The 27,680-nt window shown below is 37.8% G+C and overlaps 2 protein-coding genes across 4 annotated transcripts in view; both read left to right on the forward strand.

The window, feature by feature from the left end:
- The window catches only part of EXOC2 (exocyst complex component 2), a 285,414-nt gene that overhangs the window by 23,828 nt on the left and 233,906 nt on the right, over positions 1-27,680 (forward strand). The gene's annotated exons all lie outside the window — the stretch shown is intronic.
- Positions 2,987-3,867, forward strand: HUS1B (HUS1 checkpoint clamp component B). Its single transcript, XM_030317049.1, is given in 7 exon segments — positions 2,987-3,092; positions 3,095-3,165; positions 3,168-3,380; positions 3,382-3,615; positions 3,617-3,718; positions 3,720-3,782; positions 3,784-3,867. Coding segments are annotated over 7 exon segments (873 nt in total).

Raw genomic sequence — 27,680 nt, forward strand, 5'->3', positions numbered from 1 at the left:
GATACTCTCCAGTTCCATCCACGTTGCTACAAAAGGCCATATTTCATTCTTTCTCATTGCCAAGTAATATTCCATTGTGTATATAAACCACATCTTCTTTATCCATTCATCAGTTGATGGACATTTAGGCTCTTTCCATAATTTGGCTATTGTTGAAAGTGCTGCTCTAAACATTGGGGTACAAGTGCTCCTGTGCATCAGCACTCCTGTATCCCTTGGGTAAATTCCTAGCAGTGTTATTGCTGGGTCATAGGATAGATCTGTTTTTAATTTTTGAGGAACCTCCACACTGTTTTCCAGAACGGCTGCACCAGTTTGCTTTCCCACCAACAGTGCAAGAGGGTTCCCGTTTCTCCACATCCTCGCCAGCATCTATAGTCTCCTGATTTATTCATTTTGGCCACTCTGACCGGCGTGAGGTGGTATCTGGGTGTGGTTTTGATTTGTATTTCCCTGATGAGGAGTGAAGTTGGGAATCTTTTCATGTGTCTGTTGGCCATCTGGATGTCTTCTTTAGAAAAGTGTCTATTCATGACTTCTGCCCATTTCTTCACTGGATTATTTGTTTTTCGGGTGTGGAGTTTGGTGAGTTCTTTATAGATTTTGGATATAGAGCATGTATTCTCAACAGGAACTGTAATTGAAAATTAGCCCATGAGGGGACAAAAAAAGATCTTAATTTTTATGCATAAAGTACATAAGTGTGGTGTATTTATGATATTAAAATTTTGGGGGGCAATGAGGATAAAACCTAAAAAGTCTCTTTACTTAGAAGTAAGACAGAGATGCTTGCTAATACTGGAGTTATTTAAAAAAATTTTTTAATGTTTTTTATTTTTCAGAAAGAGAGAGAGAGAGCATGAGTGGAGGGGTGGGGGAGGGCAGAGAGAGAGGGAGACACAGAATCTGAAGCAGGCTCCAGGCTCATCTGTCAGCACAGAGCCCAACGTTTGGCTCAAACTCACGAGCTGTGAGATTATGACCAGAGCCGAAGTCGGACGCTTAACTGACTGAGCCACCCAGCCACCCCAGTAATGGAGTTATTTAGCATTGTTTTGGAAGTTATATAACAAAAGCAGTCAGGCAATTAAAATAAGTGAGACATAAATATTGAAGAGCAAACGTCCAAGTTATGATAGGATTTGAAGGTAATAAGATTTTCTGTAGAGAAAACATTAAGGAAAAGATCATTTGGAAAATGATTTCAATTGAGAGAGACTCAGTGCTCAGTAAGTTGCCTGGCTTCAAGATAAATTACATGGGCTTCTCTGTGAACAGAGCTGAACAGTTTATTGACAGTTATAAATGATTTGAATGTGTGGGAAGATTCAGTATTGTAGATAGTTTAAATGTCCTGAGATTATCTAGATAGTCAATGTAATTGATATATTTGTTCATTTAACAAATATGTGTTGAGTGTCAGTGATATCCAGGTGGATGTTCTAAATGCTGGGTGTGTAGCAGTGTATGGCAATATAAAAAACCCTTTTCTTCTGGGACTTACAGTCTGGTTAGTAGAGGTAAATAAAAAAAGCAGGAATATAGTATGTCAGGGTCATGATAATCCCATCAAAATTTTAGTAGGGTTATTTTTAGAATCTTACACAGTATTTTAAAGTTCATCTGGATCAATACCTATGACAGGATGGTAAAGATAACTTTTTAAAGGTTATTTGTCCTATTGAATATTTCATTAAAATAACTATGTTATAGTTACAAAATACATCAGTGGGACAAAATATAGAAGGTCTAGAAATAGTCTCAAATGAGGATTTTTGTCATTAATAAAAGTGGCATTTCAGACTAGTGGAGAAAACAATGGATTGTTCAGTGAAATGGTATTTGGTCAACTAGCTATTTAATACTCCAAAGTAGATTCCAAATGAGTTAGGTAATTAAGAAGATAAAACAACATTAAAGTACCAGAAACATGACTTTGAAAGCATGATTCTAGAAGTAGCAAAGAAAAGGTTAATAGGTTTGACATTAAAAAAGACTCAATTTCCTAAGAGCAAAGAGCACCATAAACAATGTGAAAAGACAAAGGATAAACCGGGAAAGATATTCACAGTGTATAAAGTGGACAGAGAGTTAATGTTTTTACTAGAGGTCTTAAAATCAAGGAAAATAAACCTAATAAAAAGTTGCAATGATCATTAAAATGGAATTCACCCACAATGCAGGTTGAGAGCATTTATTTTACTTTGCCTATCAAATTGCTACAGATTAAACAGATTGCTACTACCCAGTGTCCCTGGTGGAAGGGTGTGTTGATAAAGCTTTTCTGCAGGCCAGTTTGGTAATATGTACATGTTAGGATCTTAAATGCACAACTTTTGACTGGTAATTCATCTTTGAATGTACTGTAGGGAAATAATTGGATAAATGTGCAAAAAGTTTTATAGGAAAATGTTCATTGTCATATTCATCATAGCAAAAAATTGGAAATTGTCACTTTGATTATACATCACTACAATGGAATACTAAGCAGCCTGAAAATGATGTAGATTTATATTTGCCAGTGAGGAAAGATGTCCATCTTATAGTTTATAAAAATCAGTTGCAAATGTATGCCTAAGCATGCTACAGTTTTAGAAAGCACATGTAACTGTATGTACATATATGTCCTGGTTGATGAAGACAGTATTAATGCATATACCAACAGAGTGAAATGTGGCTCTGTGAAAGATGATTTCAATTTTCTTTGTACAGTTTAGAAAGAATATTTAGAAGTTTCTGTGGTGGAATGCCTGTCCTTTTAATTAGCAGAGTGGAAACGGTAAAGCTCTTTTTAAGGGATGAGGTAGAGGGAAGATGAAGATGGGAACAGAGGCCTTGGTTTTAGGGACCCCATGTCTGCCATGCCTTGTTGCCCTTCTCAGGGGGCCTGCAGGTGAGTGGAACCCGAGTATTGGCTCTGTTGGGACCTGCTACATGTGGGGTCGTCCCCTGCTGACCAAGCTCTGGATGCCATCCTCATGGCATCATGAAGTTTTGTGCCAGTATTTCTGGCAAAGACTTTATGGAGCTCTTTATTCACATCTGCAGCACCATATCAAAGCTGGAGAGAGTCTGTGTGCTCCACATGTGCCAGCACAAGTGTGCTTCAGGCCTGATGACTGCAGGGTCATCTGTGATGCTAGAGTGTGGTGTGAGGTGAGGCGGGAGACTTCTTCCACTGGTTTCACATGAAAGATGTTTCAGAGGAGTTTAATGAGATTTATTTAGAGCTGCTGTCTGAGCATTTGTTCAGAGCGGTGAGAAGCACAGGGAATGCCTCTGCCCTGAATCCCCAGTTGACCAATAAGTGGCTCCCCCACCTCGCCGTGGCTGTGGAGCTGCCATTGCCCACAGGTTGGACTCTTGTTGTGGTACACAGTCGATTGATCGCCTGTGAGGTTGCTTCCCAGAATGGTGTTGGAAGATTTCCTGGAGCCCAGTGTGCAAGCCCATGATGTTAGTGTTTATCTTCCTGCTTTGAAGACTCTGAAGAGCACTATAGAAAGGCTAGCAAACTTGGGTGATCAAGTGCTGGTTGAAGCAAATCTAAATGGCAAAATGAACTTGAGGGTACAAACTGATGTGTCTATTAAAAGTTATTTTAACAATTTTGGAAAATCCTTCCAAGTATGCTCAGGATATGCCTCAAGATAGAAACCCTGAGAATATGTTGCAAGTACTAGTGGAAAGTAGGAAGCTTCTGTAGTTTTTCGAGGGATAGCAAAATAAATCCTACAATAGCCTTATGCAATATTTTGAGCAATACTCTTCTTCGTCTTGTTTTTGGTTCATGAAGATGTCTCTTTTCAGTATTTTATTTTTGCTTATAAAAATTCAAGCGGCCTGTATTTTTTTTTTTCTTTTTAAAGCTTATGGTCTTTTCAAAACTGAAACAGACCCTGAGTTAATTGGGTTGCAAGTCTGCACTCTCACTGACCTATATAGAATGTACATTTTGTTCAGCCCTTCTTCCTTTACAAAGCTTTTATTAAAAAAGTCATTGGTGAAAGAATTGGATAGTTCATTTTTTATGTTTCTTGACTTTTATCAGTTTTTTTCATACTTTTTAAGATGCCAACAAGAAAAAGATTTTCTATTTTAACTCTTTGACAAAAAGGATTGTAACAAAATAAATAAAAACTTTGAATCCTGAAACATTGGATCAGTTTTTATTATAAAATGCTACCATGTGAAATGGGAACTTCATTCTTTTAAAGCAAGTATAATTTTCTGAGGGAGTTTTCTTAGCTTGATATGATACCTGAAAGGTATTTAGCATTTGTGCGTATTACATAGTTTTTATTAAGCTGTTTTTTGGTCAAAGTATGTATTAATGTATATTCATAGTTTTAGATTTATCATCTACAAAGCTTGAGTTGGTTATTAGGCTCACTAATAGTGCATCTTATTCACTGTGATTCAAGGAAATGGTCAGTTTATGTTTACTAAGATATTTCTTATGGGTAACTTTTATATAAACCTAGTTTTCATTTTTTTCCCCATAGTATTACATTATTCTAATAGAAAATGATTCTTAATGTTTCAATATTTTGAGAAGAGGAAGGAGGAGTTATAAAGGACTACTACAGTGATTAGAGGGAAGGTTTATATTCTTTCATATTAAATTTTACTTTTTTAATGGCTTATGCAATAAGACAAGTCTTTAACTTGGCAGCCTTTATTTTTGCAGACTCAGTGAACTCCCATGGCTACATTTTAATCACTAATGAATAGTTTCCTACTAGATTTGGTGATAAAATGCTTAAATTTGCTAATTTATTTTGTTTTGCTGATTTGTAAATTCCATTCATGCTGTTGTGGAAAGAACACAGAAACATGAGACCTAGGCAAGTCACTTGAACTCTGGCTCTTTAAGATCTTTCAGTTTGAGCAGATTCCGTTTCAGTCCTCTGAGGGTTTCAATATAAGAAGATTAAATAGTTGTTTTAAAAATTATTTCAAACGTAGTATCTTAAAATTATTAACATAACTTTCATAATTATGGCTTAAGTTTTTTTCTAATTTATGAATTAAACAGTTGCTTGGTGAATATTTTAAAGCTTTTTAAATGAAAGATGAAAATGTAAAACAAATACTTTAACTCAGTGAGAAAATTATAAGATATGCACTTTTTTTTTTTCTGTGCATAACACAGAAATGACTTCTCATACTTGTTTCTAGTATCTTTTCCATTTTTTTTTCCTTTGGTTTATTAATTCAGTGAGAATTTTCAAGCTGTAGTAAAAGTCTGCCTTTTTACCTCTCCTTCCTTCCCTCCGTCTGTCTCTCTGTCTCTCCCTCTCTCCGTCTGTCTTTTCCTGTGCCTCTTTTCTCTGTATTTAATAAAACCAGGAAAATGAAAAAAACCTATTCTTTGTTTTGGAAAATACGTATTTGTGCCCTTTAATCTAAGGTAAATTATCATGATGGTTAACTTTTAATAATTCATTAACAGAAAGTATCTATAAAAGTTTTGTAGCCTAGTCTTTGTAATGTAACTTTTGAAAACGGAGAGGTGTAATTTATTCCTCTACTCAACCTACAGGTATGTTGCTATTAAAGAAAAATTAAAAGACCATCTCATACTGTAACATCTAAATATAAGGTCTTAAAAATTCAGATTCTTTCAATGGTCTAGTAAAAAATGTTTATAATGAATACAAACATTTTAAAATAACATGTTTTTATTATAGTTTAGTTGTGAAAAGTCAGGCACTGCCAGTTTCTAGTCTTACAATTATTAATTGAATTTAAAAGCCTGGTCCAATGAGTAAAATTCTTACAGAATCATCCTTAGGGATGATCTCATCTACCCACCTTATTTATAGATAAGAAAACAGTTTCAGAGAGCATAAAAGTAAGGGCTTTTAATTTTCTTTTCTTTTTTAATGTTTATTTTTGAGACAGAGACAGAGACAGCATGAGCAAGGGAAGGTCAGAGAGAGAGGCACAGAATCTGAAGCAGGCTCCAGGCTCAGCTATCAGCACAGAGCCCGAGGCGGGGTTCGAACCCACAAACCCTGAGATGGTGACCTGAGCCATAGTCCTATGCAGCATTGACTGAGCCACCCAGATGCCCCAGGGCTTTTATCTGTTATTGCCATTGTTAATGCCAGGACCCATTTTAAAACCCTGATCTACAAACTATGTATGTTAAGTATTTGAGCTTGGTCTATTATGGCTTAGTTTAGAGACTTAACAGATTGGATATACTTTTGTTTATCAAAATAAATCTAGATTGCCTTGTGACTCTATTACTTATCTGAAAAGATAAAATTTAAATGAAAAAAGTCCAAAACATTTTAAAAGCCGTTGTCTACTGTCCTTGTGTGAAGATATCCTTTGTTCTTGCAGGTAGGAAGGGGTTTATCTGCCAGAAAATGGTAATTCTCTGGAAGACCAATACACATTAAAAAATCAAGGCATCAAGTTTAGAAATTATTTCAGTTTCTGTTTCTGTATTTTAGAGAAACACTACTAAGAAGCAGGAAAACACTTAGGCTTTTATGTTTCACTGTATCTTTAGAAAATAAATCATTGATGAAATGTGTAAGGTTAATACTATATTATTTTAAATTTTTTTTTTTCAACGTTTATTTATTTTTGGGACAGAGAGAGACAGAGCATGAACGGGGGAGGGGCAGAGAGAGAGGGAGACACAGAATTGGAAACAGGCTCCAGGCTCTGAGCCATCAGCCCAGAGCCTGACGCGGGGCTCGAACTCCCGGACCGCGAGATCGTGACCTGGCTGAAGTTGGACGCTTAACCGACTGCGCCACCCAGGCGCCCCAATACTATATTATTTTAATTAAATGAGGTTTATGACAAGGCAAAGCCAAATTTTTGTTAACCTGTTTAGTATATTTGCATAAGAAAGACCTTAGGACAGATTTTCAAAGACTACTGGTATTGCATTTGGAAATCTTTGTGAGGAAAATTTGTAGATACTTAATGACAAGTACAGATGAGAATTTTCCTTTAAAAATGTCTCTGTTAGCCTGGCATGGGTTGTGAAACTGAAAATGTTTGGAGATGAATCCTGTTTTTTAAGGCTTAGACTCTTCCCTAATAGTGATAAGAAATTATTTGTGACACTAAACAAAACATTATAATGTAGGATATTTCTAATTTGGGGCAGGTTGAAAAGAGATCTCTTTCTGTAATTCATTTTACAAATAATTACTGAGTGCATACTGTGTGGTGGGCATTGTTTTATGTGTTTTGGACCTTGTAGAGTAAAAAGTAGATAGTCTTTTTTTTTTTTTAATTTTTTTTCAACGTTTTTATTTATTTTTGGGACAGAGAGAGACAGAGCATGAATGGGGGAGGGGCAGAGAGAGAGGGAGACACAGAATCGGAAACAGGCTCCAGGCTCTGAGCCATCCGCCCAGAGCCCGACGCGGGGCTCGAACTCACGGACCGCGAGATCGTGACCTGGCTGAAGTCGGACGCTTAACCGACTGCGCCACCCAGGCGCCCCAAAAGTAGATATTCTTATATTACTAATTTAAATGCCTAAATGGTCTTCCTGAGATAATGGTTTGCCCATGTTTGGGGACATGTAAGTAATGTTTCATGGTAAGGAAATACCATTAATTTTTACATATGAGCCAGTATAATGAATGCTGGATTTTCAGCTGCCTCTGATTTGAATGTCTGGAACACAGCTGTACTCCTCAATCATAAATAAGAAAATAGATCATACTTTTTGATTCATTATCATTAGTAGTGGCCCAGACATTACCTATTGTTACCAGACATTACTTTCTTTTACTTGGACAAACTTTGAGATTAACATAGTTAAGATTATGATCCTCTATATATAAATACTCTCAAAATGGATTTGAAATACTGGAAGTAAATCGGCAACTACTTCTTAGTAGTGTTTCTCTGTTTGTTTGTTTGTTGGAGTGGGGAGGGTTTCTTTTTTTTTTTTTTTCTTTTTTTAAACTAGAGTTTCTCTAATTTCAATTCTTTTTCACACCAGAATGAGCAGTAACTCAGTCACATAGGAAGCAACTAAGGTTCTCAGAATGTGGGCTATCAGATAGAAAAATGACCTCATAGTATGCAGTGTGGTATAAAGGAAAGAGTGATATTAGACTCCTAGGAGTCAGGAAACCAAGGATATGGTCTGTTTTATAAGTACTTAGATGTGTGACCTTGAAATAATCATTTAACATCTTTGGGTTGCAATTTCTTCAGATGACAGGTCTAGGCATTAATTGGATCAAGTCTCTTGGCTTTGATTCTGTTGAGTACTGACACGTCCTACTGATAATCACCACCACCATATGAAGGGTAGCTGACAGTCTAATATTTTATTACCTTTTCAGTAATATTCTGAATGTTTTCATCCTACTGTTTTTCTGGAAATAAAGATTGTAAGATATTTCTGCTTAAATATTCTTTAGATTCTGAAAGTAATCAGTTGAAGCCACATGCTTATCTGTTTTATACTATAAAAATAATTAAACCACCACTCAACAGTGGTCTAATTTTCCATGCCAATTGAACAAAGCATTTTCCTTTGTCCAGAACTGTAGACATTAATCAGTGAGGCAGCTTAATTACCCACTCTTTCCTTAGTGTTTGTTTTCCCTGCAGTGTTATGGTATCTTTGGGAACAATATAATTTCTGTTAATTAAAGCAGTTGTCGGAACTTTGTGTTGAAATATGTCTATGCTTTCTTGAAAAATTTTATTAATATGTGTTAGCTTACTAAATTTCAGGCTTAATGATTTATAATAGTTTTCAAGCACATTCTCAAAACAAGCTTTATACTCTTTTGTACATGCTTAGAAACATGTTTAAAGAGATAGTACTATATGACCCATTAAAAGAATATTTATTTTTGAAATTTTTATAATTTTAGTGTATTTACTAAATATAGTTAAATATATGGGACTTGGTAAATATTCTTTTTTTAACCAAACATTAGTTTTAGCATGTCTTTTGTTTAGTAGTTGTTTATTCGTTGCTTATTTGTGCATTTTGCTAATGTGAATATGCAAGTAAATATTTATCTGTTGACTAACAGTGGACCTTGTACATTGATTAGTAGGAGAATAATAATTTGATTTAGTTTTGCTTTATTTTAAAATATTAACAAAGCATTATTGAGAAATTTTTATTTTGATACAGGTTCAAACTTACAGAAACTTAAAAAAAATAGTAAAAGTAACTCACTCCTGTAAACTTGTAAGAAAATACAGTGGTGGGGTGCTTAGGTGGCTCAGTCAGTTAAGAGTCCAGTCTCAGCATAGGTCTTGATCTTAGGGTCTTGAGTTTATGCCCCATGTTGGGTTCCATGTTGGGCATGGAGCCCATATAAGGAAAAAAAAAATATGGTAAATAACAACTGTAAGCTCTTTAGCTAGAGTGACCAATTGTTTACTTTTCTTTTTTTCTCAAGTTTTTATTTAAATTCCTGCTGGTTAACATACAGTGTAGTATTAATTTCAGGTGAAGAATTTAGTGATTCAGCACTTCCATACAACACGTGGTTCTCATCACAAGTGCCATTCTCATCACAAGTGCCCTCCTTAATCCCCATTACCTATTTAACCCAACCCCCACTTTTGATATATTTACTTTTTGTCCCATTTATTTTTATTATTCTGTCAGTCTGTCAGTATGTATTTCTTTAACTCATTTGAAAACATGGTGCAAACAACATTTTTTCCCTACATACTTCAGTAGGTAACTAAGAACAAAGACATTCTCTTACATTACCACAGTACATTTATCAAAGTGAGAATTTAATAATAATACCATACTATGTAAATGGCAGTTCCAATTCAGATGGTGATAATTTGTCCAATTTTGTACTTTATAGAAGGTATTTTTTTCCTCTTCTAGAATCCATCCAGGATCATGCAGTATATTTAGTTGTAATGTGTCTTTTCTCTCTGTCTCTTTTTTTAAATATTTTATTTATTTTTGAGAGAGAGTGCAAGCAGGGGAGGGGCAGAGAAGGGGGTGGGGCAGAGGATCCTAAGTGGGCTCTGTGCTGACAGCAGTGAGCCAGACATGGGGCTTGATCTCACCTAACATGAGATCATTAACAGATGCTCAACTGACTGAGCCACCCAGGCATCTCTAGTTGTACTGTCTCATTATTGTCCTTTAATATAGAATAGTTCTTCAGCTTTTCTTTGTTTTTATTGACCTTGACATTTTCAAAGAGTACAGACCAATGATTTTATAGAATGTCTGTGAATTTAGGTTGTCTGATGATTAGTTTTGGGTTATGCATTTTTAGCAGGACTATCACAGAAGTGATGTCAGATTCTTCCCAGTGTAATACATCAACGACATGATGTTTGTCTCAACATTGGTGATTTTAATTTGGATCACTTGGTTAACGTGATAGGTGTCAGATCTTTTGTAAAATTACTGTTTTTCCCTTTGTAGGTAATTTGTAGAGAGATGCTTTGAGACTATGTAAATATCCATTTTTTTAAGCCAAACACTAGTTTTAGCATCCATTGGTAATTAATAATTGCATCATAACTTTCTTATTTATTGGTTAACATTCTGTAGTAAGGAGAGTTTTCTTCTCTATTTTTTTTACTGGTTAATGTTAATAGGATGGTCTTGCATATTTTCTTATATAATAGATTACAATGCATTGCTATCATTAATTTTTTTGATGTCCAAATGTCTCAGATTTGGGTAATGGGAGCCCCTTCGGTGAGTACTTCCCTACTGATGTAACAAAATGATTTAGGTTTATCTTGTAGTTGTCCTGCTTTGGCCCTGGAATCAGCAGTTTCTCCCAAGGATTCTGGTTCCCTTTATCGGATGATGGTACTTAGAAGTTAGGTATGCTCATTGCCACTTATGTAATATTACGTGTAGCCTCTCTCATTGTGTACAGAGCTAGGAAACACACACTCACAATCTATCGGATACATACATCTGCCTATCTGTGTATCTGTCCATCATATATGTCATATATATGTTTATTAAAAACTCTGAGTTCATCTTTTATGAAGAGGATTTTCAGAGTTTTTGCTCATTTTTTAAAAATTGGGTTACTTAAGTTGAAAAATTAAGTTTTTGATATAAAGTCCTTTGTCAGATAAATCTATTGAGAATATTTTCTGCCAGTGTATGGTTGCCTATTTATTTTCTTTTGATGAGAAAGTTTCAATTTTGATGAAGTCTAAAAATATCAGGTTTTTCAATGTATGGTTATTGTTTGTCATGTTGGAGAAGAACTCTATGCGTAGAGATGCCCTGTTATTTTATCTTCTTTATTGTTTATAATTTTATGTTTAGATGTGATCCATCTTGAATTAATTTTTGTAAGTGGTGTGAGGCTACATTTATATTCTTTTTTCCCCCCATGTGGAAACTGAATTATTTCAATACCATTTGATGAAAATGTTTTTATTTCCCTTGAATTGTTTTGTTGTGTTGTCAAAAACCAACTGGTTATATAAGCATGGGTCCATTTCTGAACTCTGTTCTTCTCATTCATTAGGTTATCCTTATGCCAGCAACTCACTGTCTTGATTACTGTAGATTCATAATAAGTCTTTAAATCATGTTCTGTAAGAGTTAAAAAAAAGTTAAAAAACTTTTCCCCTTCTAAAACTGTTTTGGCTATTGTAGGTTCTTTGAAGATCTGTAGGAATTTTAGCATCAGCTTGCTAGTTTCTTTACATAAGCTTGTATAACTTACTCTTCCATTTGGGGAGAATTGATATTTCAATAACATTGAACTATCTGGCCCATAGACCGTATGGTTCTTCACTTATTTAGTTCTTTTTTTGCCTTCTCTGTTATATTTTAAAGTTTTCAAGAAGTCTTGTATGTTGTTTTCATTAAATGTATGTTTTAAGTATTTTGGTTTTTATAATGATATTCTTAAACAGAACTTTTAAAAATTTGACTGTAATTGTTTCCCACTAGAATTTAAAGTAGATACTTTTTGTATATTAACCATGAATAATGATATCTTGCTAAATTCAGTTATTAGTACTATTAGTTGCTTAGTAGATTCCTTAGGATTTTCTATATAAACAATCATGACATCTGCAAACGGAAATACTTCCTTTGCAATCATTATGCCGCTTATTTCTTTAGCCTTATTGTCTTATAGCACTGGCTAGGACCTCTAGAACATTGTTATATAGACAAAATGAGTGAGACATTTTTCCTTTATTTACTGGTCTGAGAGGAAAAGCACTGTATATTTCATCATTAAGTGTAATGTTAGGTGATCCCTCCCACCCCGTTTTCCTTTATTAAGAGGTCCTTTCTATTTCTAGTTTGTTGAGGTTTTTAAATCATGAATAGGTATTTAATTTTGTCAATGATTTCTACATCTTTTTAGATAAACACATGGTTTTTCTTTTTACTTTAATGTGATTTACAGTGATTGAGTTTTGAAAGGGAAACTGCCTTTGCACAGCAGAGTTTATAAACCCCACTGGTCATGATGTCTTCCCACAGCTTCTGTTTTCTGAAATAATTCATGTAGGCTTGGTATTATTTCTTCCTTAAATGTTTGATAGCTTTTATCAGTGAAACCACTAGGTCAGGAGTTTTTTTTTCCTTTCTTTCTTCTTTTTTTAATGTTTATTTTTCAGAGAAAGAGAGTGAGTAGAGGAGGGGCAGAGAGAGAAGGAGACACAGAATTTGAAACAGGCTTCAGGCTTGGTATTATTTTTCCTTAAATCTTTGATAGTTTTTATCAGTGAAACCACTAGGTCTGGAGTTTTTTTTTTTCTTCTTCTTCTTTTTTTAATGTTTATTTTTGAGAGGAAAGAGAATGAGTAGGGGAGGGGCAGAGAGAGAGAGGGTGACACAGAATTTGAAACAGGCTTCAGGTTCTGAGCTGTCAGCACAGAGCCCAGCTTGGGGCTCTAACTCACAAACTGCGAGATCATTACCTGAGCCAAAGTCGTACTCTTAACTGACTGAGCCACCCAGGTGCACTTCTGGGGTTTTCTTTATAGGAAAGTTTTTGATGATGAATTTGTAGCAGGATTCTTGCACAGAGAGACAGGACACTGAACCTTTTCTGTCCAGGAAGCAACTTCACTCATTGTGCTGGCATGGGCTCACTGGGTTTGTACCCAAAACACTGAGCCCCTAGCGCAGTGGGGGTTTTCCTTTTGTACAAGTTTTGCTCCTTTGTCTCCCATATATAGTAACATTCAAAGTCTGAATGGATGGTCTTTGTTGCAGAGTTGTGAGGAATGTTGCACACCTGCACGTACCCAGGTCGCCTTCCCTTGGCTTTAGGTTTTCACGATATTCCTTAGGGAGGGACTCTACCACGTTACCCCTATTGATGCTCGGACCCCTTACTTTGGGTCAAAGAGCATCATCTTGGTTAGGGGTTTATACTTCCATAACATCATCACATGCATGGCTGTTTTCTTTTTGACCATTACGTCAGTGAGGCTGGAGACAGACTGCATAACCAGGGGAGCTAGGCAAGGTAGGATTAAGCAAGGTCACCAAATTAAGAGAATAATACCTATGAGGATTTTGAATCCCCTAAGAGTTGAAAACCATCCTCCAAATAACTCCCTGGGGTCCCAACCTTTCCAGGTCTGGACTGGGACATGAGCAACCTTTCTCATTCGATTTATCGCCTCTATGACTTTTCCTTCATCATCTATCTGTAGGCAGCAGTTGCTCAGGTTAAAATTTCCACAAACTCCTCCCTCCGAAGCAAGCAAATAATCTAACATCAAGCAATTTTAATAGATAACATTGCTCATTTTAGTTTGCTGCATGACTAGTAAGTTAAGAACTCTGGCAGTTTCATTGGTTATAATTTGTACAACTGCTTGCAGTCTGATTATGTGGTTTAGCATGCAGATGGGAGTGGATTAGCCCCAGGATCCATCTTCTGCCCAGGTGACAGGGCCATAATATTGGATTATACACTTGGGAGGCCATTCATTATCTTTCCAGTTGCCAATTGGTAGGGCATGTTGTTTCCTTTGAGTCTCCCTGACCCCATACACTTGGATTCCCAAATGTTCCCCTCTGGCAAGTGGGATCAGGAAGAAAGATGAACAAATAGTTCCCAGCACACATGATCCTGACCAGCCTGAGGGAAGTGTTGTGTAGTCTGTCCTTCCACATATCCAGTATAGTCCACCTGGGGCCCACCATTTGATGACTGTGTCGACAATGTCCCAGGCCTCTTGGAGATGAGAGAAGTTAGACAAGGGGTGGGGATCTGGCTCAAGGTGATCTGGGGTTCCCCACCATTGGGTTTCCTGAGTTATAAAATCTTTGGCCTAGGTAGGCATGTTAAGCTTCCAACAGAGATGGTGAACTTCCTTTCCCCCTGGGCAAGGCAGTTTTTTTTTTTTCCCCAGTAATTGAGGTTTTGAGGAGCCAAACCCCAGTAGTAGGGTTGGGGCATTCTGTTCCATTATAAGGTTCTCAGGGATCTAATTCTCTAGCCTCCTATGGCCATTGATCCCTCATGTTGGTTCCCTCGCGTACATAACAAGAAGAGATCTTTAGAGTTTGGGCTATAGTCTCTGCTAGGGCTAGAAATAGATTTTTCATCGTGATAGACAGGAGGAGAACCCTTCTCCATTTCTTCATAAAAGGAATGAAAGACCTGGTGAGTTGTGGCCTTATGTGTGACAATAACTCTCTTAAAATACGACACTGTTCCTGTGTCTGTGCCCCGTCCATGGATATATATCCCCATCTGCCAGCTACCGTTCCATCAGGGGTCTCCCAGGTTAAGAGTAGTAAAATTAACCGGATTACAGGTCCCCAACTGACAATTTGGTGTAGTCACTCCCTTCTGAAAGAATGCTGTCGTGCCTTCTTTTTTCCCAAGTAGTCCATGAAACACAGCTCCTGCTAGGGCATAAAAACTCAGGTGTATAGGCACCAAAACCATTTTCCTCACACACGTGTTTGTCATTGAGTCAGTATTCCTGCTCCTAATCTAAGCCTCTGCATGGTATATCAAGAGTCCTTGGGCCCTCTATGACAAGTGCCCACTTTGTTCATATGACATGCCTCTGGGCCAATACCTATAACCACACATATGTCAAACAGCATTGACACCTGTTGTTTTGGGTTAATAATTTGTGTCTAGCTGACCAAGGCCCCCTACTCTTGGTAGGATCGGACTTCTAAACAATCTTCACTGGGGGAGTATTGTGGGTCAAAGCAAGTATATTGACTCTCCCATTGGCAGATAGAATATGTGGTCTTATTATGTCTGCAGGTCCCCAGGACTTTTCCTTGGCATAAGAAGTGAGTATGGTATAGTAAGGTCCAAGTGACTCCCTGGCCTGACTTGGTTATGTGAATACATGGGTCACATGATGAGGAATCTAGGTCTACAGAAAGGGTCCAGATTAGAAGCAACCGATACCAATGAAGCATCCTATCCAGGAAGGTGAGTGCTAGCAGAAATCTCTCACCATACTGCCATCTGGCCGGGGCGGCCTCTGCCAATCCTGTGGCAAAAAGTAGAGCAAGAATCACAGTGATGGCAAGACACAAGGGGTGACAGCTCTTCACAGTAAGGGAACAGATATAGAAAATAGGGACAGTCTATCTGTTCCACCAGACCATTGATTTCTCAAGCTTCTGCTGTGTGTAGATTAGTCAGCGTCCGGAGTGACTGTCCCCAGTCACTGCAGGGCTACAGTCTCCCAGAGCCTCTGGAGTTGCACATTGCTTCTTCCATCTGGTCAGCTTGCACGGCATTGATGAATCAGCTCCCAGTTTCAAGATGCTGGCTTCATTTTGCTGTGGTGAATCCAGAGACCCACCTCGGTTATCTTTACTTCAGTAGGGGTGGACGGAATGACAGTGAACGGGCCCCTTCAGAGGGATTTTAGGGGTTGGACATTCTACTTCTTCACCCATACAGCATCTCCTGGTTCAAAGGGGTGAGCCTCTGTGGTCAGACTCACAGGTAATCACTCCCTAACCCAGTGGTGTAAGATGGTTAGGGTAGAGCCAAGGGTCTGTATCTCTTGCCTTAGGGTTAGATTGCCTATCTCATTTAGGTCCCCCCCTTATGCCCTTGATAATTGGGAAAGGGCACCCATAAAGATTTCATAAGGGGAGAACCCCATCTGCTTAGTGGCGCTATACCTGATTCTTACTTAACAAGGCATTTGGCAACACCTGGTCCCAGTGTAGGTGGGTTTCCTGGCATAGTTTACTTAATTGTAGCTTCAGGGTTCGGTTCATTCATTCTACCTTCCTGGAGCTCTGGGGTTGGTATGCCGTGTGTAACTTCAAGGTGATCTTTAACCCCTTTGCCACCAGCCGCACCACATCAGCCATGAACGCTGGCCTATTATCTGATCCCATAGTGATAGGGATCCCAAATCAAGCAATGATTTTTTTCTTTAAATATGAAATTTATTGTCAAGTTGGTTTCCATACAACACCCAGGGCTCATTTCAACAGGTGCCCTCCTCAGTACCCGTCACCCACCCTCCCCTCCCTCCCAGCCCCCATTAATGCTCACTTTGTTCACCGTTTTTAATAGTCTCTTATGTTTTGGCTCCCTCCCTCTCTAACCTCTTTTTTTTTTTTTTTCCTTCCCCTCCCCCATGGGTTCCTGTTAAGTTTCTCAGGATCCACATAAGAGTGAACACATATGGTATCTGTCTTTCTCTGTATGGTTATTTCACTTAGCATAACACTCTCCAGTTCCATCCACGTTGCTACAAAGGGCTATATTTCATTTTTTCTCATTGCCACGTAGTACTCCATTGTGTATATAAACCACAATTTCTTTATCCATTCATCAGTTGATGGACATTTAGGCTCTTTCCATAATTTGACTATTGTTGAAAGTGCTGCTATAAACATTGGGGTACATGTGCCCCTATGTATCAGCACTGCTATATCCCTTGGGTAAATTCCTAGCAGTGCTATTGCTGGGTCACAGGGTAGATCTATTTTCAATTTTTTGAGGAACCTCCACACTGGTTTTCCAGAGCAGCTGCACCAGTTTGGATTCCCACCAACAGTGCAAGAGGGTTCCCGTTTATCCACATCCTCGCCAGCATCTAATAGTCTGATTTGTTCATTTTCGCCACTCTGACTGGCATGAGGTGGTATCTCAGTGTGGTTTTGATTTATATTTCCCTGATGAGGAGTGATGTTGAGCATCTTTTCATGTGCCTGTTGGCCATCTGGATGTCTTCTTTAGAGAAGTGTTTATTTATGTTTTCTGCCCATTTCTTCACTGGATTATTTGTTTTTCGGGTATGGAGTTTGGTGAGCTCTTTATAGATTTTGGATACTAGCCCTTTGTCCGATATGTCATTTGCAAATATCTTTTCCCATTCTGTTAGTTGCCTTTTAGTTTTGTTGATTGTTTCCTTGGCAGTGCAGAAGCTTTTTATCTTTATGAGGTCCAATAGTTCATTTTTGCTTTTAATTCCCTTGCCTTTGTGGATGTGTCAAGTAAGAAATTGCTGCAGGTCAGGTCAGAGAAGTTTTGTCCTGCTTTCTCCTCTAGGGTTTTGATGGTTTCCTGTCTTACATTCAGGTCCTTTATCCATTTTGAGTTTATTTTTGTGAATGGTGTAAGAAAGTGGTCTAGTTTCATCCTTCTGCATGTTGCCGATCTACACATCTATCATTTCACGTATTTACCCTTTTTTGTTTTATTTATTTGGTGAAAATACTTCAGCTCTATTCTCTCAGCAAATTTGTTATATACAATATGGTGTTACCAGGTAGTCACTATTAGATCCTTAGACTTTATTTGTAACTGAAAGTTTGTATCCTGTTACCGGCTTTTCCCCATTTCCCTTACTCCACAACCCCTGACAATCATCATTCTACTGTTTCTATGAGTTAGCCTTAAAAAAAAAAAGTTTTTATTTTTTACTTATTTTTTTTAGGTTCCACATTTTTTTAGTGATACCATGTAATATTTGTCTTTCTCTGAATGGCTTATTTCACTAAGCGTAATGTTCTCTAGTTTTATCCATCTTACACAAATGACAAGATTCCCTTCTTTTTAAAGGCTAAATAATAATCCATTGTATGTGTATGTTACATTTTCTTTTATTCATTCATCCATCCATTGACATTTATGTTGTTTCCATATCTTGGCTATTGTGAATAATGAATGCTGCAGTGAACATGAGAATACATATATCTCCCTGAGATAATGATTTTATTTCATTAGGCTATATATTCAGAAGTGGGGTTGCTGCATCATATGAAAGTTTCTTTAAATTTTTTTTTCTTCATTAAACATTGTTTAAATGGGTTTCAAAATTTCTGCAGATTTTTGGTCAAGTTGTTTCCATCAAAAAGTACTGAATTTCGAGGTGCCTGGGTGGCTCAGTGGGTGAAGTTGTGTGACTTAGGCTCAGGTCATGATTTCATGGCTCATGCCTTTGAGTCCCGCATCAGGCTGTCTGCTGTCAACACAGAGCCTGCTTTGGATCCTCTGTCTCCCACTGTCTGCTCCTCCCCCCCCCCCCCCCCCCCCCCTTCCCTGTCTCTCTCAAAAATAAATATTAAAAATTTTTTTTCTTTTAGTACTGAATTTAAGGGGCGCCTGGAGTGGTTCAGTTGGTTAAATGTCCAACTCTTGATTTTGGCTCAGGCCATGATCTCATGGTTTATGAGATGGAGCATCATGTTGGGCTCTGCACTGTCAGTATAAACTCTCTCTCTCTTCCTCTCAAAATAAATAATGAAAACATTAAAAAAAAAAAATAATGAGGGGCGCCTGGGTGGCGCAGTCGGTTAAGCGTCCGACTTCAGCCAGGTCACGATCTCGCGGTCCGTGAGTTCGAGCCCCGCGTCAGGCTCTGGGCTGATGGCTCAGAGCCTGGAGCCTGTTTCCGATTCTGTGTCTCCCTCTCTCTCTGCCCCTCCCCCGTTCATGCTCTGCCTCTCTCTGTCCCAAAAATAAATAAACGTTGAAAAAAAAAATTTAAAAAAAAATAAAAAAAATAATGAATTTAAAAACTAATAATTTAAAACTGCCATATATACACACTGCCCCCACCCACATGCCAAATGGTTCAGATTATTCTTTCCTTCTTAAGGTTTTCTCTGCATTATTATTGTTAACTAGTCTTTTACTATTAAACTTAAATAAATTGAGACAAATAGTACTGAGATTGTTCTTCCACCACTGATTAAGATTGGGGTGGCAGGTATTAGGGATAATATCCATTTAGATTTCTGACCTTTCTGAGAAGATTTGGTGACCTCGCCTGCTCCAGCAGTCTTCTTGTCCATGCTTTGATGACACCCACAGCAACTGTCTGTCATGTCATGAACAGCAACATGACCCCTAAGAGGATAGTCAGAGGAGCCCTCAACACATGTGAACCTGCCAGGAACCATATCAACAATGACAGGATCCCCATTTAAAGAGTAACTTCTGGCTACTTTTCAAAATGATGATCAGTCTTTTCTCTCATCTCAGCAAACTTGCAAGCACAGGCACAAACCAGCATTGATTTGGCCTGGAGGGCTTAGGTTAATCACTTGAGCCATGAAGCCAGTAGCTTCTGTTGGTGGGTCATTTTGCTGTTACCAGCCATGTTACCTCGATCAACATCTCTGGCAGACAAATTCTTTACATTGAAGCCCACATTGTCCCTAGGAAGAGCTTCACTCAAGAGTCAGTTGTAATGTTGACTGGAACAAAGGTGACCATCATGCTGGGTTTGAGAGTCTTCCCTCAGCCCAAAGACACAGAACTAATACCACCAATTTCGTAGATGTCCTGGAGGAGGGTCAGATGCAAGGGTTTGTCAGTTGGATGAGTTGGGTGTAGGATACAATTTAGAGCTTCAAGCAGCATTGCTCCACTGTCATTACCATCTTTAAGAATTATTTTCCATCCCTTGAACCAAGGCATGTTGTTCTCATTCCAACCAGAAATTGGCACAAATGCTACTGTGTCAGGGTTGTAGCCAATTTTCTTAATGTAGGTGCTGACTTACTTAATTTCCTCATATCTCTTTTGGCTGTAGAGTGGCTTAATGGTATCCATTTTGTTAATACCAATAATTAGTTGTTTCAGACTCAGTGTGTAAGCCAGAGGGACATGCTCATGTGTCTTCCTGTTGCAGGATCATTTGAGAGAGTCTCCAAGGATCCTTGAGACATTTCATGGTGCAACTTAGTAAGTTCATTCAAGTAGCATGGGGATAGGACCTGTGGACAGAAAGAGTTGTACTTTTGCTGTATGAGGCTAGTGCTTATATGCTTAGGGATCATGGGGGAGGGGACACGGAGGGAGTATTAGATCATAAATGTTTTCTTCGAATTTCTACTTGTAAAACTACTTTCGCAAGATTTCTTGGGTGCTTAATTATAGGTGAGATTTACAAGCATTCATTATACCTTTTAAGAATATAGCAACAAGCATGTATTTGATCCTTATCAGAACTATGCAGGTTAGAGGTCAGCGTTCTGAGCTAAAGATGAACATTTTTCTGCTTCTATCCCTCATCCCCATTCTTGAAGACACTTGCTTCAAATTCATAAACACCATCAACAACAACCAGGACAGCATAGTCTGACATGTGCCTATAATCATATATTTATATATCTACACATACATATATATTTATCAAGTCTCTGTGTGTTGGGGCACCAATGATGGTCACATAACACTTGCTGGTCTCAAATTTCCACAGAGATATCAGTGGTGATACCATACTCACATTCAGCTTTCAGTTCATCCCAGATCCAGGCATACTTGAAGGAGCTCTTTCTCATCTCAGCAGGTTTCTTCTCAAATATTGTAATGGTTCTTATATTGATCCCACCACATTTTTTTTTTTTTTCAACGTTTATTTATTTTTGGGACAGAGAGAGACAGAGCATGAACGGGGGAGGGGCAGAGAGAGAGGGAGACACAGAATCGGAAACAGGCTCCAGGCTCTGAGCCATCAGCCCAGAGCCAGACGCGGGGCTCGAACTCACGGACCGCGAGATCGTGACCTGGCTGAAGTCGGACGCTTAACCGACTGCGCCACCCAGGCGCCCCGATCCCACCACATTTTAGATAAGATTGCCAAGGGTGGTAAACGTGCCCAAATCTACATGTCTAATGATAATGGTGTTGGATTGAGCCTTTTCCTTATCCATTTTGGCTTAGATTTAGCAGTGGTTTCATGACACCCTCTGTTCTGGTGGCAAACCTATTGTGAAAAACTATTTTTAATTTCTTGAGGACCCTCCTTGCTATTTTCCATAGTGGCTGTACCAATTTCCATTTCCACCAGCAGGATATAAGTGCTTTGTTTTGTCTACAGCTAACATTGTTAATCTCTTTTTTATTAGAAGAATTTTTTTAAATGTTTATTTTTGAGAGAGTAAGCAGGGAATGGCATGAGAGAGGGAGAGAGAGAATCCCAAGCAGGCTCCATGCTGTCAGCACAGAGACCAGTGCGGGGCTGGAACTAATGAACTGTGAGATCATGACCTGAGCTACAATCAAGAGTTAGACGCCCAACTGAGTGAGCCACCCAGGTGCCCCAAGAATTTTTTAAGTTTAAGAGAATGACAGAAAGAGAGAAAGAGAATCCCAAACAGGTTCCACATTGTCAGCACAGAGCCTGATGTGGGGCTCGAACCCATGAACATATCAGCTCATCAGCTTCAGCTCAGGTCATGATCTCACCGCACATGAGTTCGAGCCCTACGTTGGGCTCTGTGCTGACAACTCAGAGCCTGGAGCCTGCTTTCAATTCTGTCTCCTCTCTCTGCCCCTCCCCCACTCACACTCTGTCTCTTTCTCTCAAAAATAAATAAACGTTAAAAATAAACCTTCATTTTTGACTTTTTTTTCCCCTTTCAGCACTTTAAGGATGTTCCATTTGTCTTTTGGCTAGTTTTTCTGATTGGAAATTATCATCATACAGTCATTCTTATTTATCAGTGTTATGTGTCACTGTTATTCACATCTGCTTTTAAGATTGTATCTTTGATTTTTAGCAGTTTGACTTCAGTGTGTCTTGGTGCAATTTTCTTTATATTTATCTTGCCTAGGGATTGCTGGACTTCGTAGGTATCTAGAAAATAACAGTTTTCAATAAATTTGGGAAAATTTCACCCATTGTTTTCTTGAAGTATTGTTTTCTGCCCCATTTTCTCTCCTCTCTCCTTCTGAGACTTCACTCATACCAGTGTTCGATATTTTCCATACGCCCCTGGTCCATAGGTTCCTTTTCTTTTTTCTCTTCTTTATATTATATAGTTTCTGTTGATCTATGGTCATGTTCATTGTTTCTTCAACTATCTTTTGTTCAACTCATCAGTGTATTTTTCATTTCATATATTGTACCTAGAATTTCCATTTCAGTTTTGCTATTTTGAATATCCATACATTCATTCATTATGATAATATGTTCTTTAATAGCTTATTTGTTATAAACTCTTTCAGATTCTTGTTTACTAATTTGGATTTGGCTCATTTTGTTTCTATTGTCTGCTTTGTTACTTGACTAGGGGCTATGTATTTTTCACTTTTTTTAAATGGGTCCAGTCATTTTTATTGTATCCTAGGTATGTGGATAATACATTTTAAAGACTTTGGATTCTTTTGTATTCTTCTGAAGAGCATTGGCTTTTTAAAAATTTTTCATTAAAGAATATTTTTTAATAGACATTGTTAATTTGATTAGATTCAGATTTCAAAATCCTGTCTCTCCTGTAGTGGGCAGCAATTGAAATCACTGCTTCTTTCATTCTTTAAGCTGTTGCTGTCTACTGTGCTATTTGGAGTCTCTCACATACAGTTCAGGGTTCAGCCCAGGGTTTCAGTAATGTTTTTTCTGCCTCTGTGGCTCCATCTGCTCCAGGACTTTGTTCCTCTCTTTCTAGTTACTGTTGGCTCAAAGCTCCATCCTCCTACTCCTCAAGCCATAGGACTGTGGCTTTATGATTTTGTTTAGCTCCCTGTGCTAGTAAACTGGGAAGTTCTCTCAGATGAAAACTGAGTATCTAATATCTGTGTGTATTGAGTGATTTTGAAATTCTCTGAAATATCCTAGCAAAATACTATAAACTTTGTATGCCTCTTTAAACTTATCTGAAGAATTTTTTTAATGTTTACTTATTAATTTTGAGAGAGAGCAAGAGCACATACACACACACACACACACACACACACACACACACACACGTACATTCGGTGGTGGGGGACGGGGGCATGGAGGAGCAGAGAGAGATAGAGGCAGAGAAACCCAGGCAGGCTCCATGCTCAGTGCAGAGCCCAACCTGAGGCTTGATCTGCCAACAGTGAGATCATGACCTGAGCTGAAATCAAGAGTCAGACACTTAATCGACTGAGCCACCCAGATACCCCCTGAAGAAATTTTTTGTTATCTTTTTTTTTTAACATTTTTTTTAATTAAAAAAATACGTTAGTTAATATATAGTGTATTAATGATTTCAAGAATAGAATTTAGTTATTCATCACTTACATGTAACACCAAATGTTCATCCCAACAAATGCCCTCCTCCATGGTAATCGCCCATTTAGCTCATCCTGCCACACAACACCCCTCAAGCAAACCTCAGTTTGTTCTCTCTACTTAAGAGTCCCTTATGGTTTGTCTCCCTCTCTGTTTTTATCTTATTTTTCCTTCCCTTCCCCTCTGTTTTATTTTTTTAAGTTCCACATATGAGTGAAATCATATGATATTTATCTTTCTCTGATAGACTTATTTCACTTAGCATAATATACTCTGGTTCCATCCATGTTGTTGCAAATGGCAGGATTTCATTCTTCTTGATTGCTGACTAATATTTCACTATATGTATACACACTACATCTTCATTATCCAATTGTTAGTCGATGTACATTTGGCCTCTTTCCATACTCTGGCTATTGTTGATAGTGCTGCCATAAACACTGGGGTGCATGTGCCCCTTCGAATCAGCAGTCCTGTGTCTGTTGGGTAAATACCTGAGTCATAGGTAGTTCTATTTTTAAGTTTTTGAGGAACCTCCATACTGTTTTCTAGAGTGGTTGTACCAGTTTGCTTTCCCACCAGCAGTGTGAAAGGGTTCCTCTTTCTCTGCATCCTCGCCAACATCAATTATCACCTGAGTTGTTAATTTTAGCCATTCTGACAGGTGTGTGGTAGTATCTCATTGTGGTTTTGATTTGTATTTCCCTGATGATGAGTGATGTTGGACATCTTTTCATGTATCTGTTAGCCATCTGGATGTCTTCTTTGAAAAAGTGTCTATTCATGTTTTATGCCCATTTGTTCACTTGATTATTTGTTTTTTGGGGTGTTGAGTTTGAAAAGTCCTTTATAGATTTTGGATACTAACCCTTTAACTGATATGTCATTTGCAAATATCTTCTCCCATTCTGTTGGTTGCCTTTAGTTTTGCTGATTGTTTACTGTGCTTTTTATTGTTTACTGTGTTTATTGTTTATTGTGTAACTTTTTACCTTGATGAGGCCCCAATAGTTCATTTTGCTTTTGTTTCTTGCCTCTGGAGACATATCAACTAAGAACTTGCTGCGGTCGAGGTCAAAGAGGTTGTTGCCTGTTTTCTCTTCTAGGATTTTGATGGCTTCCTGTCTTACATTTAGGTCTTTCATCCATTTTGAGTTTATTTTTTTGTATGGTATAAGAAAGTGGTCCAGGTTCATTCTTCTGCATGTTGCTGTCCAGTTTTCCCAACACCATTTGCTGAAGAGACTGACTTTTTTCCATTGGATATTCTTTCTTGCTTTGTCAAAGATTAGTTGGCCATACATTGGAACATTTCTGGATTCTCTGTTCTGTTCCACTGATGTGTCTGTTTTTGTGCCAGTACTATCCTGTCTTAATGATTACTGCTTTGTGATACAGCTTGGAAGTCCAGAGTTGTGATGCCTCCAGCTTTGGTTTTCTTTTTCAGGATTGCTTTGGCTATTCAGGCTCTTTTCTGGTTCCATACAAATTTTAGAATCGTTTATTTAGCTCTGTGAAGACTGCTGGTGTTATTTTGATAGAGATTGCATTGAATGTGCTGATTGTTTTGGGTAGTATCGACATTTTTTTTTTTTAATTTTTTTTTTAATGTTTATTTTATTTTTGAGACAGAGAGAGACAGAGCATGAACGAGGGAGGGTCACAGAGAGAGGGAGACACAGAATCTGAAACAGGCTCCAGGCTCTGAGCTGTCAGCACAGAGCCCGACGCGGGGCCCGAACCCACCGACCGCGAGATTGTGACCTGAGCCGAAGTCGGACGCTTAACCGACCAAGCCACCCAGGCGCCCCAGTATCGACATTTTAACAATATTTGTTCTTCCAATCCATGAGTATGGAATTTTCTCCACTTTCTTGTGTCTTCTAATTCAGTTTCTTTCATAAGCTTTGTATAGATTTCAGTTTATAGATTTTCACCTCTTTTGTTAGGCTTATTCCTAGGTATTTTATGGTGGTTGGTGCAATTTTAAATGGAATCAATTCCTTGATTTCTCTTTCTGTTGCTTTATTATTGGTGTATAGAAATGCAATCAATTTCTGTATGTTGTTTTTATGTCCTTCGACTTTGCTGAATCCACGTATCAGTTCTAGCAGTTTGTTGATGTAGTGGAGTATCATGTCATCTGCGAAGAGTGAAAGTTTGACTTCCTCCTTGCCGAATTGGATGCCTTTTATTTTTTTTAATTTATTTTTATTTATTATTATTATTATCATTATTATTATTGTTACTATTTTTTTTTGTCTGATTGCTGAGGCTAGGACTTCCAACACTATGTTGATTAACAGTGGTGAGAGTGGGCATCACTGTCTTGTTCTTGGCTTTAGAGGGAAAGCTCAGTTTTTTCCCAATGAGGATGATATTAGTTGTGAATTTTTCATACATGGCCTTCATGATTTTGAAGTATGTTCCTTCTCTCCCTACTTTCTTGAGGGTTTTTATAAAGAAAGAATGCTGTATTTTGTCATGCTTTCTCTGCATCTGTTGAGAGTATCATGAGGTTCTTATCCTTTCTTTTTTTAATGTGATGTATCACATTGATTGATTTGCAGATATTGAACCAGCCCTGCATCCCAGGAATAAATCCCATTTAATTGTGGTGAATAATTCTTTTAATGTATTGTTGGATCCCATTTGCTAGTATCTTGTTAAGAATTTTTGCATCCATGTTCATCAGGGAAATTGGTCTGTAGTTCACCTTTTTTGTAGGGTCTTTGGTTTTGGAATCAAGGTAATGCTGGACTCGTAGAATCAGTTTGGAAGTTTTCCTTCCGTTTATATTTTTTGGAACAACCTCAAAAGAGTAGGTGTTAACTCTTCTTTGAATGTTTGGTAGAATTCCCCTGAAAAGTCATCTGGCCCTGGACTGTTTTTGTTGGGAGATTTTTGATTACTGATGCAATTTCTTTACTGGTTATGGGTCTGTTCAAATTTTCTATTTCTTTCTGTTTCAGTTTCGGTAGTTTATATGTTTCTAGGAATTTGTTAATTTCTTCCAGATTGTCATTTCTTCCAGATTTGTTCATTTCTTCTAGAATTTTTCAGTGTATAATTGTTCATAATATTCTCTTATTGTTTGTTTTTCTGCAGTGTTTGTTGTGATCTCCTCTTTCTTTCGTGATTTTATTTATTTGGGTACTTTTTTTTTTATCAGTCTGACTGGGGGTTTATCAATTTTATTAATTCTTTCAAAGAACCAACTCCTGGTTTCATTGTTCTGTTGTTTTAATATCTGTATCATTGATTTCTGCTCTGAGGTCTATTATTTTCCTTCTTGTGCTGGTTTTGGGCTTTATTTGCTGGGTTTTTTTTCCCCCCAGCTGTTTTAGGTATAAGGTTAGGTTGTGAATTTGAGACCTTTCTTGCTTCTTCAGGAAGACCTGGATTGCTATATACTTCCCTCTTATGACTGCTTTTGCTGCATCCCAGAAGTTTTAGATTGTCGTGTGTTCATTTTCATTGGCTTCCATGTACTTTTTAATTTCCTCTTTAGTTTCTTGGTTAACCCATTCGTTCTTTAGTAGGATGTTCTTTAATCTCCAAGTATTCATGGTCTTTCTTGTGGTTGATTTCCAGTTTCATAACATTATGGTCTCAAAATATGCAAGGTATGATCTTGATCTTTTTGTACTTGTTGAGCATTGATTTATAACCTAGTATGTGATCTATTCTGGAGAATGTTTCATGTGCACTCAAGAAAAATGTGTGTTCTGCTGCTTTAGGATGAAATGTTCTGAATATATCTGTTAAGTTCATCTGGTCCAGTGTGTCATTCAAAGCCATTCTTTCCTTGTTGATTTTCCGCTTACATGATCTGTCCATTGTTGTAAGTGGGGTGTTGAAGTCCCCTACTATTATGGTATTATTATCAATGAGTTTTTTTATGTTTGTGATTAATTGACTTACATATTTGGGTTCTTTCATGTTGGAGGCCTAAATAACTTACAATTGTTAGATCTTTTTGGTGGATAGACCTCTTAATTATGACAGAATGCCCTTCTTCATCTCTTGTTGCAGTCTTTATTTTAAAATTTAGATTGTCTGATGTAATCCGGCTTTCTTTTGATGACCATTGTCATGATAGATGGTTCTCCATCCCCTTACTTTCAATCTGCTGGTGTCTTTAGGTGTCCTAGTTCCTTTCCATTTCCATACAATTTCCTGATCAGCTTGTCAATTTCTGCAAAAAAGCCAGCTGAGAATTTAATAGGGATTGAATTTTA

This window comes from Lynx canadensis, chromosome B2 (assembly GCF_007474595.2).
Source record: "Lynx canadensis isolate LIC74 chromosome B2, mLynCan4.pri.v2, whole genome shotgun sequence".
Lineage (NCBI taxonomy): Eukaryota > Metazoa > Chordata > Mammalia > Carnivora > Felidae > Lynx > Lynx canadensis.